The 13,835-nt window shown below is 39.0% G+C and overlaps 1 protein-coding gene across 2 annotated transcripts; it reads right to left on the bottom strand.

Moving 5' to 3' along the window:
- Positions 1-303: 303 nt before the first annotated feature.
- On the bottom strand, positions 304-10,457 carry suz12b (SUZ12 polycomb repressive complex 2 subunit b). Of its 2 annotated transcripts, none has more exons than XM_040024625.1 (17): positions 10,158-10,457; positions 9,771-9,915; positions 8,936-8,982; positions 8,763-8,827; positions 8,570-8,638; positions 8,399-8,448; positions 7,814-7,899; positions 7,497-7,728; positions 7,147-7,252; positions 6,941-7,046; positions 6,644-6,821; positions 4,763-4,851; positions 4,190-4,333; positions 3,675-3,832; positions 2,823-3,021; positions 2,140-2,219; positions 304-1,357 (listed from the first exon to the last, which is right to left on the bottom strand). In XM_040024625.1, the coding sequence occupies exons 1-17, from the start codon at positions 10,170-10,172 to the stop codon at positions 1,051-1,053; spliced, it is 2,076 nt and encodes a 691-aa protein (XP_039880559.1). In that variant the 5' UTR covers positions 10,173-10,457; the 3' UTR covers positions 304-1,050. The 2 variants fall into 2 exon arrangements, with proteins under 2 accessions (XP_039880559.1, XP_039880560.1); XM_040024626.1 differs by having other exon boundaries at positions 4,763-4,848.
- Positions 10,458-13,835: the final 3,378 nt, after the last annotated feature.

Below are 13,835 nucleotides of genomic sequence, written 5' to 3'. Positions count from 1 at the left end.
GATTACACTATACACATTTCTGTCAGCTACTCGTAACCCACGTTTAAAAATATAAAATTCAATTAATGTGTCTCCAATGTTCTCAGAGCTTGAAGTAGGGGGAAGGGAAAAAAAACAAACAAACTGCAGGTGCCTACAACAGAAAACAGCCGACATTCATTTCTCTGATGCTTTGCACGGCACACGGTGTGATGTGCTGCTGGTTGTCCACAAACAAAATACTCAAAAAACTTGACTTCCTTGGCTTTCCTTGCACCATCATCAATGTCAAACATGATGAAATGTAATTTCGGTTTTTTTTTGTTTTTTTTAGCCTGGACTGAAATCTTACTTTATTCTGTAGTCCAGGATCCATGCTTACAGTACAACACTGACAACCTTGTCAGGAAATCCCACAATCCTTTTACTGTATCGCCCTTCATTTGAAATGTCATCCATAGCAGCGAATCCAGCCCTCCACAGATTATCATGAAAAAGCTGCATTCAAGTGCTGACGCAGCATGATCACTCCCCCCCCCCCCCTTTCCAAATGACAATTTCAAGGTAAGCCTTCTAAATACAAACACCAAGTGCTAAAATAACCATCTAAAAAGGATACATTTTTAATCAAGGTTATTGTGTACGTGTACAAATAAACAGTGACAATGTTACCAGTACAGTTTTAACTGTAGCCGTCTATCATACTGAAGGCAGTCGTGCCACAGTAAAAGACACTCCATTCGTTTACTCTCAGTGACACAAGGATAATTCAATGGCTCCTACAAAATGCATATTAAGTAGGTTCAACTTGCATCATTCAGTCCACAAATTCCTGGTTTGTGTAGTATTGGGCAATTCACTTTTATATTGTTCATATTTGGTTCAGTTCAAGTTCCGAAAACTTGTTTACCTTGTATACTGATCTGTGTCCAGTCAGTTCATCTGCTGCTCAGTTCTCCCACCTATCTAAGCACCAAAATGTCGGTAAAGTCCATTTAAGGGAACAGGGGAGGGGGGAAAGAAAAATACAGAAAAATACAACAATCATAGTTCCCTCCAGCCAGCTTTACATCAGTCTGTTAGAGCGCTTTTTGTCCTCTTGCCCTGCTGTCCCCCACTTGGGGTGATGGCATTTCCATTACAGGCTCCTGCTGGATTCTGATCCTGCTGGTCCACCTCAATTTCCGGCAGCTCTTCTTGTATCTGCCGCAGTCGGGCCATCGCACGATCGATGGTGGATGTGCTTACCAGGTTGAAGTCGTGCATGCTGACTAGGTGCAAGAGGAAGTTGCGGCAGAGGTTGCGCCGGATGATGTGAGCGCCGCGGTCCTCCACGAAAAGCATGATGGCCTGATTCATCTGGTTGTCTGCAATGAAGCTGAAGGGGGGAATAATCAAATTATAGGAGTCTAGCATTTCTACAGTCAGAGGCTGTAAAGACACCATCAAGCTACTTTGAAGTCACTCATTAATTTGCGGACTACCATTAGAAGCTTTGAGCTCAGCAGCTCCAGCACTGATGTTTTGGAACCAGATTTCATGAGTGCGTGTGGTAGCTACATGTCAACCAAAGGCTGCCCTGCCCTAGAGGATACCCTGCATTACTGATTTTACTCTGGGACCACTTTACAACATAATGTACAAAGAACCTTATGTGCCTTAAAACCAAAAAACAGACTGGAAACTGACAATCAAATTCAAGGCTTTTTGACACACTCATAATGGAGACATGTTTCTCACAGACATCTATGATCTGACTCTTTTACAACTAAATGTGTCGCCACCTGCTGGCTACTGAAAGAATGCAGGTTTTAGAGGCTCCACACTGTGATCAAAATATGTAAAAACTACAATATAACTGCTGGGTGGTTTATTAAATTGAGCATATTCTTGAAGATTTTTTTTCTGATTTGTTTGGAATTGTCTGTGACGACATCCTGTTTAATCCCATTTATTATTTGCAAACAGTTTCCCAGAGCAAAAAGGTAAGAAATAAAATAAAGTAAAATAAAGTCCAATATGTTTTCCCCTCACCCAGTTGAGGAAAAAACAAAAACAAAAAAAAAAAAAACAAAACCCTGACACAGTTGAATATAAACTAGCTACACCGTTATAAGCATCCTGCAAAATCTCTGCTTCAAACTGATATATTCAGCATACCCATGCTTCATGACGTGCAGGTTCCACAGCTTCATCACCTCCTTCTCTCCTTCATTAACGTCCGTGAACTCATCCAGTTGCTATAGTAATTAAAGAAAATAAATAAATAAAACTCAATTAAGATACACTCCAATATGAACAACTTGCCATATAAGCCGAATGTAACAGTAAAACAGTGTGTAATGTGTGTCGAGTTTTACATCATTACAATTGTGAATAAGCAGTAATGAAAACTCATCAGGGGCTAATCTCACAGGTTTTCTGTCACTCCTGTCAGAAGTGTAACTAACAGACTTTGTTCTACAGGGTTCGGTGAGATCAATAATGAAGTGACACATGTTGTGTATCAGTTGAAGAACAAGCTGAAGAGGTGTTCAGTGTTGGCAGCAGTTTTTCTGCCCTGAGCACCTCCAAGTTATTTATGGGTGACCGGCCCGACCCAAATGATTTCTCACTCTGTTGCTATGGTAACTCTGAAATCTTTGTTTTGCCATTTCTCAGGGTTTTTTTTTTTTTTAAATGTTTCCCTCTCATCCCAATTGTGGGGGTCTGGGAAATTCAAGGACACAATCACAACTTTTCTTTGGATTTATTTCATTGGTGAATCGTTTCTCCTTTACTGAAGTTGATGACAATCAGCCTTTTACTGGGTAAAAATGACTTTATGAGCACTGGTTTCTCACCGTGGCAGTTTTCTCCCTGAGCCACTCTGGATCCCTTTCATCCTCGCTGTCTACATCCATTTCCTGAGGCCGCAGGGGCATGCAGCTATCACTGTGGAAATAAAGGCGGTTATGTCCACTGACGTAGGTCCTCTGCTGCTCCAACTCTCCGTCCTCAGACTCCAGGAACTCTGAAAGACTTGGTTTGGTCCTCTTGGGCCTAGCAAGAGAAGAAGAAAATTCATTTTGTATTTAACACTGTGTAGGCTGACATTTCAGAAATATATAATTTTACTGTCGTACATATGAAATAATATTTTCAAAGCATCCCCAGTTTGAGGTGGAATTGAGGTAACCTTTAATAAAATGTACGTAACCTTGCATCCTCACCAAAATAAACATTTGCTCAGTTGTTAAAACTAGGATATAAATTTATAGGGGGTTTTTATACACTTGTCCGGATTTTTTGCCATAATTTGCGTATGAAGTTTTACGTGTTAAGGTTTGTGACTTTTAAAGTAAAGGTTTATGATAAATATGAAGATACTCCCCTCAAAGGAATCAAGTAAAAACTCTTCACGCTATTGTCGGTGTATGCTTTCATCAGACAATTACATCTCGGCTTTCCAGACTATTATCAACCAAACTCATTTCTACCCGATACATTAGTATAAGAACATATCAGAGCTAATCCGTTTAGAGTTGCCTTCCTGCCAAGTTCCTCAGACTTTTGCTCCAAGTCTGTTTAAACCATGGTTAGTGTGCATGATCAGGTCATTAATGTTAATTCAGCTCATTACCCCTTCATTAACAGACAAACGAAGAGGAAAATGAGTCCGTTCTGTTAACTCTGACTGAAGGTCGTGTGTCTACCTGGAAACCAGTACGTGAGTCACAGCGGTCCTCTTGACTGGGCCGTTGCGGCTAAAAGCAAAACCTGGCTGGCTGTGGATGTCCTGAGGGTTGCCAACGTATGAGCCGTCATAGCACTCGTTGATGGAAACGTCTATCCTTGCTCCTTTAGGGTGAGGCTGCAGATTAAGAAACAAATAAAAGAACTAGATCAACCATTCAACTGGTAAAACAATCATTCAGTGGTTAATATTTAATATGGAGCAAATGATGTGATTAGATAACAGATTAAATATTTGAGGAAAAATCAGGAATAACGACAATTAGAATAATCCCATTCTCCTTGCACTCTTTAACTGACAAGACTGAAAACACATAACACAAGTGTATAGTTTATACAAGTGTTTTAAGATACAGCTTGCAGATTACAACCCCCCCCCCCACACAGCATCTTTGAACTTTAAGACTGTGTGAGATCCCATGATGTCTTGTGAAGACTCATGACTTGCCCAGCCACACACACACTTATTTCTTACCACATAGTTGAAGATAAAGCGGGAGTGGGAGAGTTTGAGGTGTTTGAGCAGGCTGTAGAGTTTGCTGCAGTTCAGGGTACACCAGGGACAGTGAAGATCATCTCTCGCCTCCGTCTGCTGCCGCGTATTATTGTTGTACAGAAACTGAGGAAGAACAAACCATTGATTTACTACAAGATAAACCAGAGATGGTTAACCTACAGCAGATGTAAAGCAGGGTCATAAAAATCAGAGTTACTGTCACTTATGACACGCTAAGGGCAAGCACCCAACAGCTAAAAATTGTCGCTACATTAAGTTTTAAAAAGGTGAATGATTACTAGTGGTGCAACGGATCACGGTTGATCCGTAATCCGAAACGTGAGATTTTTGATCCGTTGCACCACTAATGATTACAAAAAAAAAAAAAAAAAAGGGGGGGGGGGGGGGGGGGAATCAAAACAGGACAGTAATTCTAAAACAGCTCCAAAAAACATACCACAAAGACACTGCACATTTTTATCAACCTAAACAAATGGTTCTTATAATAAGTGTGCCAGGCTCAAATGTATTCCTTACTGTTGTGTGGTGTACCTGATAAAATATACGTAGCTTCTGTCGCGGCTCACATGGGACCTGCTCTTTCTTCGTCTGAATGTCTGTGCTGACTGACTCTTTCACTGCTGACAGGAACAGATGGAGAAGTTAATTCTTGGAGAGTCACCAAATAACAAATTATGTGGACTTTTTTTTGTAAACACACTGAAGGGCTTCTTTGAGAAGGAGAAATTGCATTTCCCCCCTCCCCGCCCAGTAACAAAAGATACACAATCTAAGTGCAAATACACCTGTTGATAAAGCCCATTTCAGACATGGAATACGTAACATTGTTGTAACTTCACCTACATGTTTATGTAATGACCTGATGACATTAAAAACACACGGTCACTGAAGAATTTCACCTTTGTTACAACACAGAGCACAAAAAGAGTTTCCTTCCCACCACAAGAGTAGAAGCACACCTAATGAGCAAATAAAGGAGGATGAGTGCTTACATTTCTGAAATGGAGAGCATAAGTGACAGGATTTAAAACTTGATGTGCAGATGAAAGGTTAAGCCACAGAGAAACAATCACAAGTGCTTAAGGTGAAAGAGATGAGAGAGATACTAACCCACCCCCTCACTAGGCAGGTCAAGCGTTCCTTTAACTACATCGTTAGTTATATTTAGTTGCATATAAGAACCCATATTGAATACTGACATTCATTCACAAAACAAAGACTTTAGACACTCCTACTCTCTGCGCAGAAGTCCGAGAGATCTTCCAAGAAAGGTGTTGCCATGTTCCAGAAAAAAATAAAATAATTATTGCTCAATAGTCAGCGATTTCATACCTGTTGATCTCTAATCTGGAACATAACCTGTCCTGGAGCGGGTTATATACGCAGCATAAGTTACCATGGCGAGCTACTCCTGTAAGAAGTAATCCACCTTTGTAGTACTGAAAACCCAAGGTTAACCCTCAAGTTGCTGAGATAAGCCAAAATCCAGCTTCACAGCAGAGACCTCTGGTCCCCTGTTCCAAAACCAACCTAAACGCAAACAGATCATTTATGACATGGTTACACTATCTTAGCATTAAATAAATTGAGCCATTAGGGGCTCTGACTAATGCTAGGGGACACTTTGGCTGAGGAGCACCACTGCAAAATGGTAACATTAGTAAGTAAAGTATATCAGTTAGCACTGGAGTCAATGTAAATAATGTTACATCCAAACAGATGGCTAGCACTCACCATATCAAAACAACCCGAGCTTTTAGAGATAATTAATAGGACCAACTCATAACTGTGTGTGTGCACACATGTCAGTCCACACACAGTTACTAATGATGAGACGTCAGGCAGTGACTCATTACTGCTTTTTGCTCATTTGGAAGCATTATGCCAAATACTGATACATATAAAATACTCCCCCAAAAAATAAATAAATAATTAAGTAGCGACATTGTGCCTTTTACAGAAGGATTCACGGGATTGTTCCAACATGATGGTGACGTGCAGAGGTGCCTGCACATTTATGGGATGAAAAGCATGTCTGAAAGGGACTCAACAGCTATTTACACAGCGCCTTTTGCCAGATTCAGTTACAAATAGACCATCCCACACCAACATCATAGTGGGCGACTAATCCAAAAGCATGACCCACTCGGGTTTGTCAGAATCTGTTCAGGAAATCTCTTTATTTGGTGTTTTGTCTGAACCCTTTTGCAGTGCTTTTAATTAATCAGAAGATCTGGCCTTCTCTTGTCATCTGTGGACATTTTCTGGTCCTCCTCTTGAATGTAATATAAGATAAAATGTAATCCAGGGATCTTGAAAAACCGATAGCATCACACTGATAGAATTTTTCCACGTCATTGCATTGCTCTAAATTTCTAAGTTCAAGCTACCGTGAATTGGTTTTGTACTTACTCATGAGGGCAGTTCGGTGGTTGCTGGTTCTGGTCTCCATAGGGCTGGAGCTATCCGAGTTGCGCGTAGAGAGGGGTTTAGCCACAGGAGCAGTGGACTTTCCACTGCCATCACCTGTCCAACGCAGCGTGAACTGCAATGTGGGTCCCTGAGAAAATGTCTCAAATGGTGGCAGTCTCTGTGGGACAGTCATGGTCAGTGAAGCAGTGAGGTGGACAAGAAGGAAATTAGCATTCAAGTTCAATATGACAATCACAATTACACCTTCCTTTCAGAGACCGAATCCAGCCAGCCTACCTTCCCATCAAGAATGGTTTCCCATGTGGCTCGCTTCTTGCTCACAGGGCTGTCGTCCATCCCTTGCATTGACACCTCATACTCCCCATCCAGCAGCTGCAGTCTCCTGTGGACAAAGCAGTGCATGTTTTGAGGAGTACAGGCAAAAGCGACTGGAAGAGGGACATATTTAGAACTTAAAAAGGAAAGAAAGTACAAATCCTTACCTATTCTTATCAAAGACGGTCATCTGTGCAACATAGGTCTCTGTGGTCTCTCCTTCATCCCTATGGGATGAACTTCGCTTCTTTCTAGTAGGAGTATCTGTTACATCTTCATGTTTAAAAATAAATAAACAAACAAATAAACAAACAACTAACAACTGAGACCAAGAATGTAATATCTAGCCAGCAACTATTTCAGTTACAACAGGTATCATTTTCAGATGAGATGCTCACAGAAAGAATATTCAATCCCTTATGCTACTCTCCCAACAAACTGCACTGTTAAATTATTCATCTAAATGGTGCACAGTCAAAAACAGAGCATGAAAAAGGTTTTACTGTGGGCTTCCTACCAATGTTTTCATTGGCCTCTCCATTCACTAGACCACTGGCATCCCTTCTCCCTGTGCGCGATACCCTGAACAGAAGCGAGTAGGACTTCACCATGTGGCTGTTGCTGGGCTCAAATTCATTGCTGGGAACCAGTAAGGAAGGGTAGGAGCCGGGCTTGGTTTGGTTACTGTCGGGATTCAAAGGCACCTGCTTTTTACCTGTAGGCACTTGCTTTATCGGGCAGCTGACATCCTGAAATACAAAAACAACCACGAGTGAGCAACAGCAGATGCATTGACATGTTGCCAAAAGTGACAGACCCAGTGTTTTACTTTACCTTGCGTTTTTTATGGCAGACTTTGACAAGTAGCACCTCTAAGGACACAGAATTTTGTTCATTTTCTGAATTCTGAGATGGCTTTTCTAGAGGGAAACAAGAAGAGTTTGTGTCAATCACAAACAACTGTATATTCTCCTTCTTTCTTATATACATAAGAAGCATCTCTTGACATCTAAGGAGCTTGGAAAGAAAAGTGTCTGGACTTCTTTAAGTTGCTTGAAGACGTTTCACCTCTCATCCGAGAAGCTTCTTCAGTTCTAGGGTCAAATGGTTGACCTTTGACTGAGAACCTTCACAGACATCTCTCTTAACATCAATTAATGTTATCCTACATGCAACTGTAAGACTGCATAGCAGTATGTTGGTACAAAAAAAAAAAAAAAGGTTCTTCTGCCTTGCTTCTGAGTGACTACTTTTGTCATTTCTATCAATGTGGTTGTTTAACATGTGTCAAAGCAAAACCAAATTTCAAACAGCTGAATATTGTAGAAATTTCTGACACACCTAAGCATTTCTGAGTCATTTCTTTCATAGGGAAATACACAAAACACAGGTACTTGGTGAAGATTAACATGTGCTTACCATCCTTATGGAAGAACCCAGTGAATGTTAACTGTAGATGTGAGGACAAGCTAAAATAAAATAAAAAAAATGCACAGGTGAAACTAGGTCATATCAAGTGCTACAACTGTTATTAGCTTTGTTCAATACAAAATACAGAAAACAGATGCAACACTTGTAAAGCTGTGTTACCTTGGAGAATCCTGCTCCCCCTTCATCTTCACCACTGTCTGCAACATATCATCCACTTTGAATGTTTTCCTGGAAAGAAGTCAGAGAACGTTTGTTCACAAACATCGTCAGGAACAAATCATCTTTAACCAACTATGACAGTGCATCGTTATGACAAAAAAAAGAAGGATTCCTGTTTCTCCAGACTCCATACCTTCTGGCATTTGTTCGACCATTTCTGTGAGACATGAAGGTGAGTGTCCTGTGCAAAAATATGGGCTAAGAAAAAAAAAAAAAAAAAAAAGAGGGTGGGCGGATATCAGTCATTTTCCATCAGCAGTTTAAAGCAGTTAAATTAAGATATAAATGTGTAGAGTATTCACTTACTGCAATCAAATTCCTTGTGCGTAGAAATCTATATATCTGAGTTGGTTCTAGAAATACAACAAGTCTTGTTTTAGACAGTATCACACCCCTCTCATATCATCATCATCTAAAGAAAGCTACTTTTGGCTGCTCCCTCATTTTATTCACAAGCGGCCACCACAGCAGGGAGCTCCACGTGTTTGATTTGGTTGAGTGGTACGCCAGATCCCCTTCTTGTATGTCTATCAAGGGAATTGGGGATCTTCTGCTTGTTAAGCAAAGTATTAACAAATACACTAGGGAAACACTGACAGGAAGTTTGTAGAAAGAGAACAATATTAAAAGTCTGAATAGGATCTGGGGGTGGGGGGGGGGGGGGGGGGGGGTGTCATTAAAAGAACAATTCTAGGTTTTATTAAGGCCAGGTGATCTGCAATACCACATGTGGCCCCTTTGTCAATCAGCTCATTATTTTTGACTTGATCTGAAAAACCCATCTATGTAGTGCATTTCTCACATGCCAACACTTCTTCTGGTATGTGGTGACTAATTTGACATGACCCCCCCCACCCCAAAAAAGAGAAAAAAGTATTGGGCGTGTGTTTTAGCCTGATTTCAGTCTGATAATTGTTACCTTACTACAGTAGTCATTACGTTAAGTTAAAAACAATATTTAGCACTCCATTTGGAATTAAACCAAATGCCAGATAGTCAAAAAGGCAACTAAAAAAAACCCCACAATAAATCACAGTAAAAATGATCAGAGTAGCGGAACAATCACGCAAAGCACAGGAAAGTCTCTCGTGAACCCAAACCGTAAACTTGTATTATAATGTAACAAGTAGTGAAGTCTCACTTTCAAAGGCCTGTAGGAACAGCTCATGGTCGGCCTGAATCTGCTCCATTTTGGGCTTTTTTACAGAGTTCATCATTGCTGATGAGGCAGGGTAGACGGCGCCGTTAGCTTTGCAACTGGCCCCGCTCATAATATGACCTGAGTTCTGCGGAGTGAGACAACACCACACGTTAGAAGAAAAAAGATTAAGGCATAGGTGCGGGAAACACAACAAGTTAGCTTAGCAAAACACTAGCATTAGCACGCGAGCTAACGGCTAGAAGCACAGCGCTAACACGCTAGCCTGCCTTTTACCGCACTATTTATTCGGTTAATCAAACCGCCGTTAACAAAGCTTCCAAAATTTGTAACGTGGCAAATATGGGGTATATAAAAAAAGTAACGTACCCTGGCTGATGGCATTAATTTGCTGGCCTCGCTGCCTCTAGCACAAGCCTGGCAGACTCAACAGCAGAAACCTGTGAAGAGGAGGCGACAAGACGCTGGCTAGTTAGCTAGCAGTGCTAGCATAGTTTACTTCAAAACAAACCTCCGGACACTCGAAGCTGTTCTGCATTCATCCGTCCGAAATACTACCAGTAGTTCTGGGTATATTGAACCCGATTATTGATATTCTATCTATAACTTGTTCTCAATGCGGTATCCCTTCAATTTGTACTGAACAACAGAGCACTGGTCAGTTGTCAGCCAATAGGAGATGAGCGGTGCCAATGCAGAACTTTGATTGGCTACTCGCTTCAGTGACGTCAGACAACGCGCTCTCGCTTTCTACGATTTTGCGGGAAATCGAGTCCATCTGCATTCATCATATCCAGACGAGCACACAGCAGCCAGAGCTCTGTCATTCACAAAATGTACTCAAGAATTCACAATATAAACCCTACGAACCCAAATATATTCAGTCTGACTATTTATTCAATGAAAAACCAATAGCAAATCAAAGATCGGAATTAATATTTATATTTTCTGTTTTATTGCATTGACCCCTTGTTGTTGAGAGGTACTTCACATTTGTACGAATATTTTCAGTAGAACATAAGGATACAGGTGCTGTAGGTTAAATTGTGCTGTAAAAGTAGAAAATTGTGGATAAAATCTATGTTAGTAATAAAATGTGGACGCTAAGAACATTAAACAAATAACCTAAAAACCTAACATTTACTTTTTCGTTTTTAATAATGTCGACATTATTCAAACAGATTGTACTCTTCCAGCAGGTTACAATAACTGTAATATTTACATACGTGGTATAAATGCTACGATTACTGTAATTTTTAAAAGATCATATTCTAATCCATGGAAGACGTTAGAAAAAATATTACTTTATATCACGGGCGTTTCTAGGTTTTTTGTTGTTGTTTTTTATTAATGGGGTGGCACAGGGAGGAATAAGAACACAAAGGAGACTAATGTGTGAACCCTTGTGTCCTATTATAGATTTATTACATGAAAAGTGCTGCTGTACTCCTTCTTTTTCCTCTCTTTCTTTCTTTCTTTCTTTCTTTCTTTCTTTCTTTCTTTCTTTCTTTCTTTCTTTCAGATACTCCCTTTTGGGGCCACCACAGTAGATCATCTGCTAAATCTCACCTTTTCCATCTCACCTGTCACGCCAAACTTCTGCAAGTTGTCCTTCACTAAATCCACAAACCTCTTCTGAGGTCTTTCTCTTTTGTTCCTGCCTGGCAGCTCAATATTCAACATCCTCTGTCCAGTATATCCACTACCTCTTCTCTGCACATGTCCAAACTACGTCAGCTTTGTCGCTCTAATTTTGTATCCAAAGCGTTCAACCAGGGGCGGATCTAGAGAAATTTTCTTGGGGTGGCATGATGGTAGCATGGAAATCAAATAGGGTGGCAAAATCAAAGCCTTTTTTGAAAAACACACATGCAAGTGTTACATATGGGTAAAATGATTCAAATGCAGTAAGTATACACGTTTCATACAAATATAGTCTATCACTTAATTATTTTCTGTAGCCCACATAATTAAAAAATTCAGTGACATAAAACATGTGAATTCACATTTTTATGTACTTTTGATTTACATTTGTATTTCACCTTCAAATTGTTTTAAATTATTTTTTCCCTTGCGTTGCTTGGTATCATTCTTTTTAGCTCAACCTCGTGTATCTGAATTTACAGTTATTTTTTCATTGACATACTATATTAACACAACTGATCTGAAATCAAACACAAAACATAACATCCTAGAAGTTGTTCTGTTTTTTGGGGGGGGGGGTTAACTGTAAAAACCACAGACACGTTTAGCAAATTATTTTCATAACTTCAAATACAAATATAAATTGTAAATTTTGAAAACTTATGCACAAATTTTGTAAATTATAAAGTTATATACAACTATTTATCTAAAAATGTAGCCAATTCATCTGCCGTTTTTTTGTTTGTTTGTACAACCATTTAAAAATACTACTATAACTAAAATGAGAGAGAGAACAATCAGTTGTCACAGTAAGATGCCCGATAAAATTATTTGTGCCAGTAAAAAAATTGTTTGTCTGACACAAGACAGAGGAGAACACTGCAGGGATAAACTCTGCAGGCCTGACAACAGGAGATGTATCACTCCTCTGGTTTTCCACCTGGAGATGGTGTTTACATTGAAATCTACCTTTGTGGCCTTCATTTGTACCCACTGACACACAAAACAAAACAATGACTACACAAGACACTAACTACACAATACAACATAACACACAAACTATAAACTCCATGCTAAACGTCATAAATCTCTCGCATCTCAAAACTCTCTCTCTCTCACTCGTTGGCTTTTTTCCCTTTTGCACTGTAATTAGAAAATGCTTTTTTGTTTTACCGTTTATTCCACGCTAAACGTGACGATAGTATTTAAAAAAAATATATATATATTCAGTTTAACCTGAGTTTTTCTTTTAATATATTCGTTTGTCATCGTGTCCATCCTGATCACTCCCAGTGAAATTCTGAACATCTTCAGCTCTTCCACCTGTCTTTTCATAAAATGGTGCTCCACAAGATTTTTAATATATATATTTTTTTTGTTGGATAAACCTTTTGCAACAAAAAGAAAGTATGTAGACTTTTCATTAAGTAAAATGTATAAATTATCCTACCCAAGTAATGTAGAGTAGTAAATAGTGCATTCTTTAACTATATTTAAAGTACCTAAAGTAAGCAGTTTTTAGAATTATTTACAATACTATGTACATATGTACTATGTACATTGGATCATAATTACTGATGCATTGATGTGCGTACATATATACACATCAATGGTCCAGCTATTGATTATTTTATTATATATATTGGAGGGTAGCTTGATATATTGCATTATTATGATGCAATTAATGTGAGGGGGCTTGTGCCAGCTCATTTCCCCCCTCGTTCATATAGTACTACATTGTGGAGAGAACTTGAAAATTATATATTGTGCAAAACAACATACGAAGTCAAAATTGAAGGGAAGGACATTATCAGTTATTTTGAAACCAAAGAAAAAAAAATTATGTACCATTGTCAATCTTTATATCTTACTAGGGAAATTCCACATACATAAATGTAAAATTTAAAACTCAACCCCATTATTTAATTTGTTTTTTACTTGAAATTGAATATTACTTAAACTCTCTTAAATTAACTTCAAATAAAAGAGGTTCATCATTGATTGAAATTCATTCAGAAATTTTCAACAAATGAGCTGTCACAGATATAATTTTCAAGTACAAAGCTATTATGAAGTCTGTCACATCCCTCTTTTTTCCTTTTATTTATTTATTTACCCTTCTTATTTTCATTGTAATACTTATTGTTACTCTTGTTTGCCCTGTATGTTTACTGTACAAACTGAGCTGGGATGACTGACTGTTCACGTTACAATTTCAAATAAAGTTCTGAAAAAAAAGCTTTCCCCACTCTATATGTTCCCCTGGTGTATATCAAAATTAATCTGAGGTGAGAAAACATACACCAAACCGTTTTCGAATATAAAAGGACAGGTAAACTTTCGTTTCATCTTTAATACGTTGTGAAACAGGGAGTTTGGGAGTTTAAAACTCTGAGTTAACAA

This window comes from Simochromis diagramma, unplaced genomic scaffold, assembly GCF_900408965.1.
Source record: "Simochromis diagramma unplaced genomic scaffold, fSimDia1.1 OVJJ01000302.1, whole genome shotgun sequence".
Lineage (NCBI taxonomy): Eukaryota > Metazoa > Chordata > Actinopteri > Cichliformes > Cichlidae > Simochromis > Simochromis diagramma.
The sequence above is the reverse complement of the archived record's forward strand: the minus strand, read 5'-3'. Positions and strand labels throughout refer to the sequence as shown.

Excerpts from the sequence above, each read along its gene's own strand:
- suz12b (XM_040024625.1), bottom strand. Across the intron at positions 7,047-7,146 it reads ACCGTCTTTGATAAGAATAG|GAGACTGCAGCTGCTGGATG; the intron begins GTAAGGATTTGT and ends CTTTGTCCACAG. Across the intron at positions 4,334-4,762 it reads AGCTACGTATATTTTATCAG|TTTCTGTACAACAATAATAC; the intron begins GTACACCACACA and ends GTTCTTCCTCAG.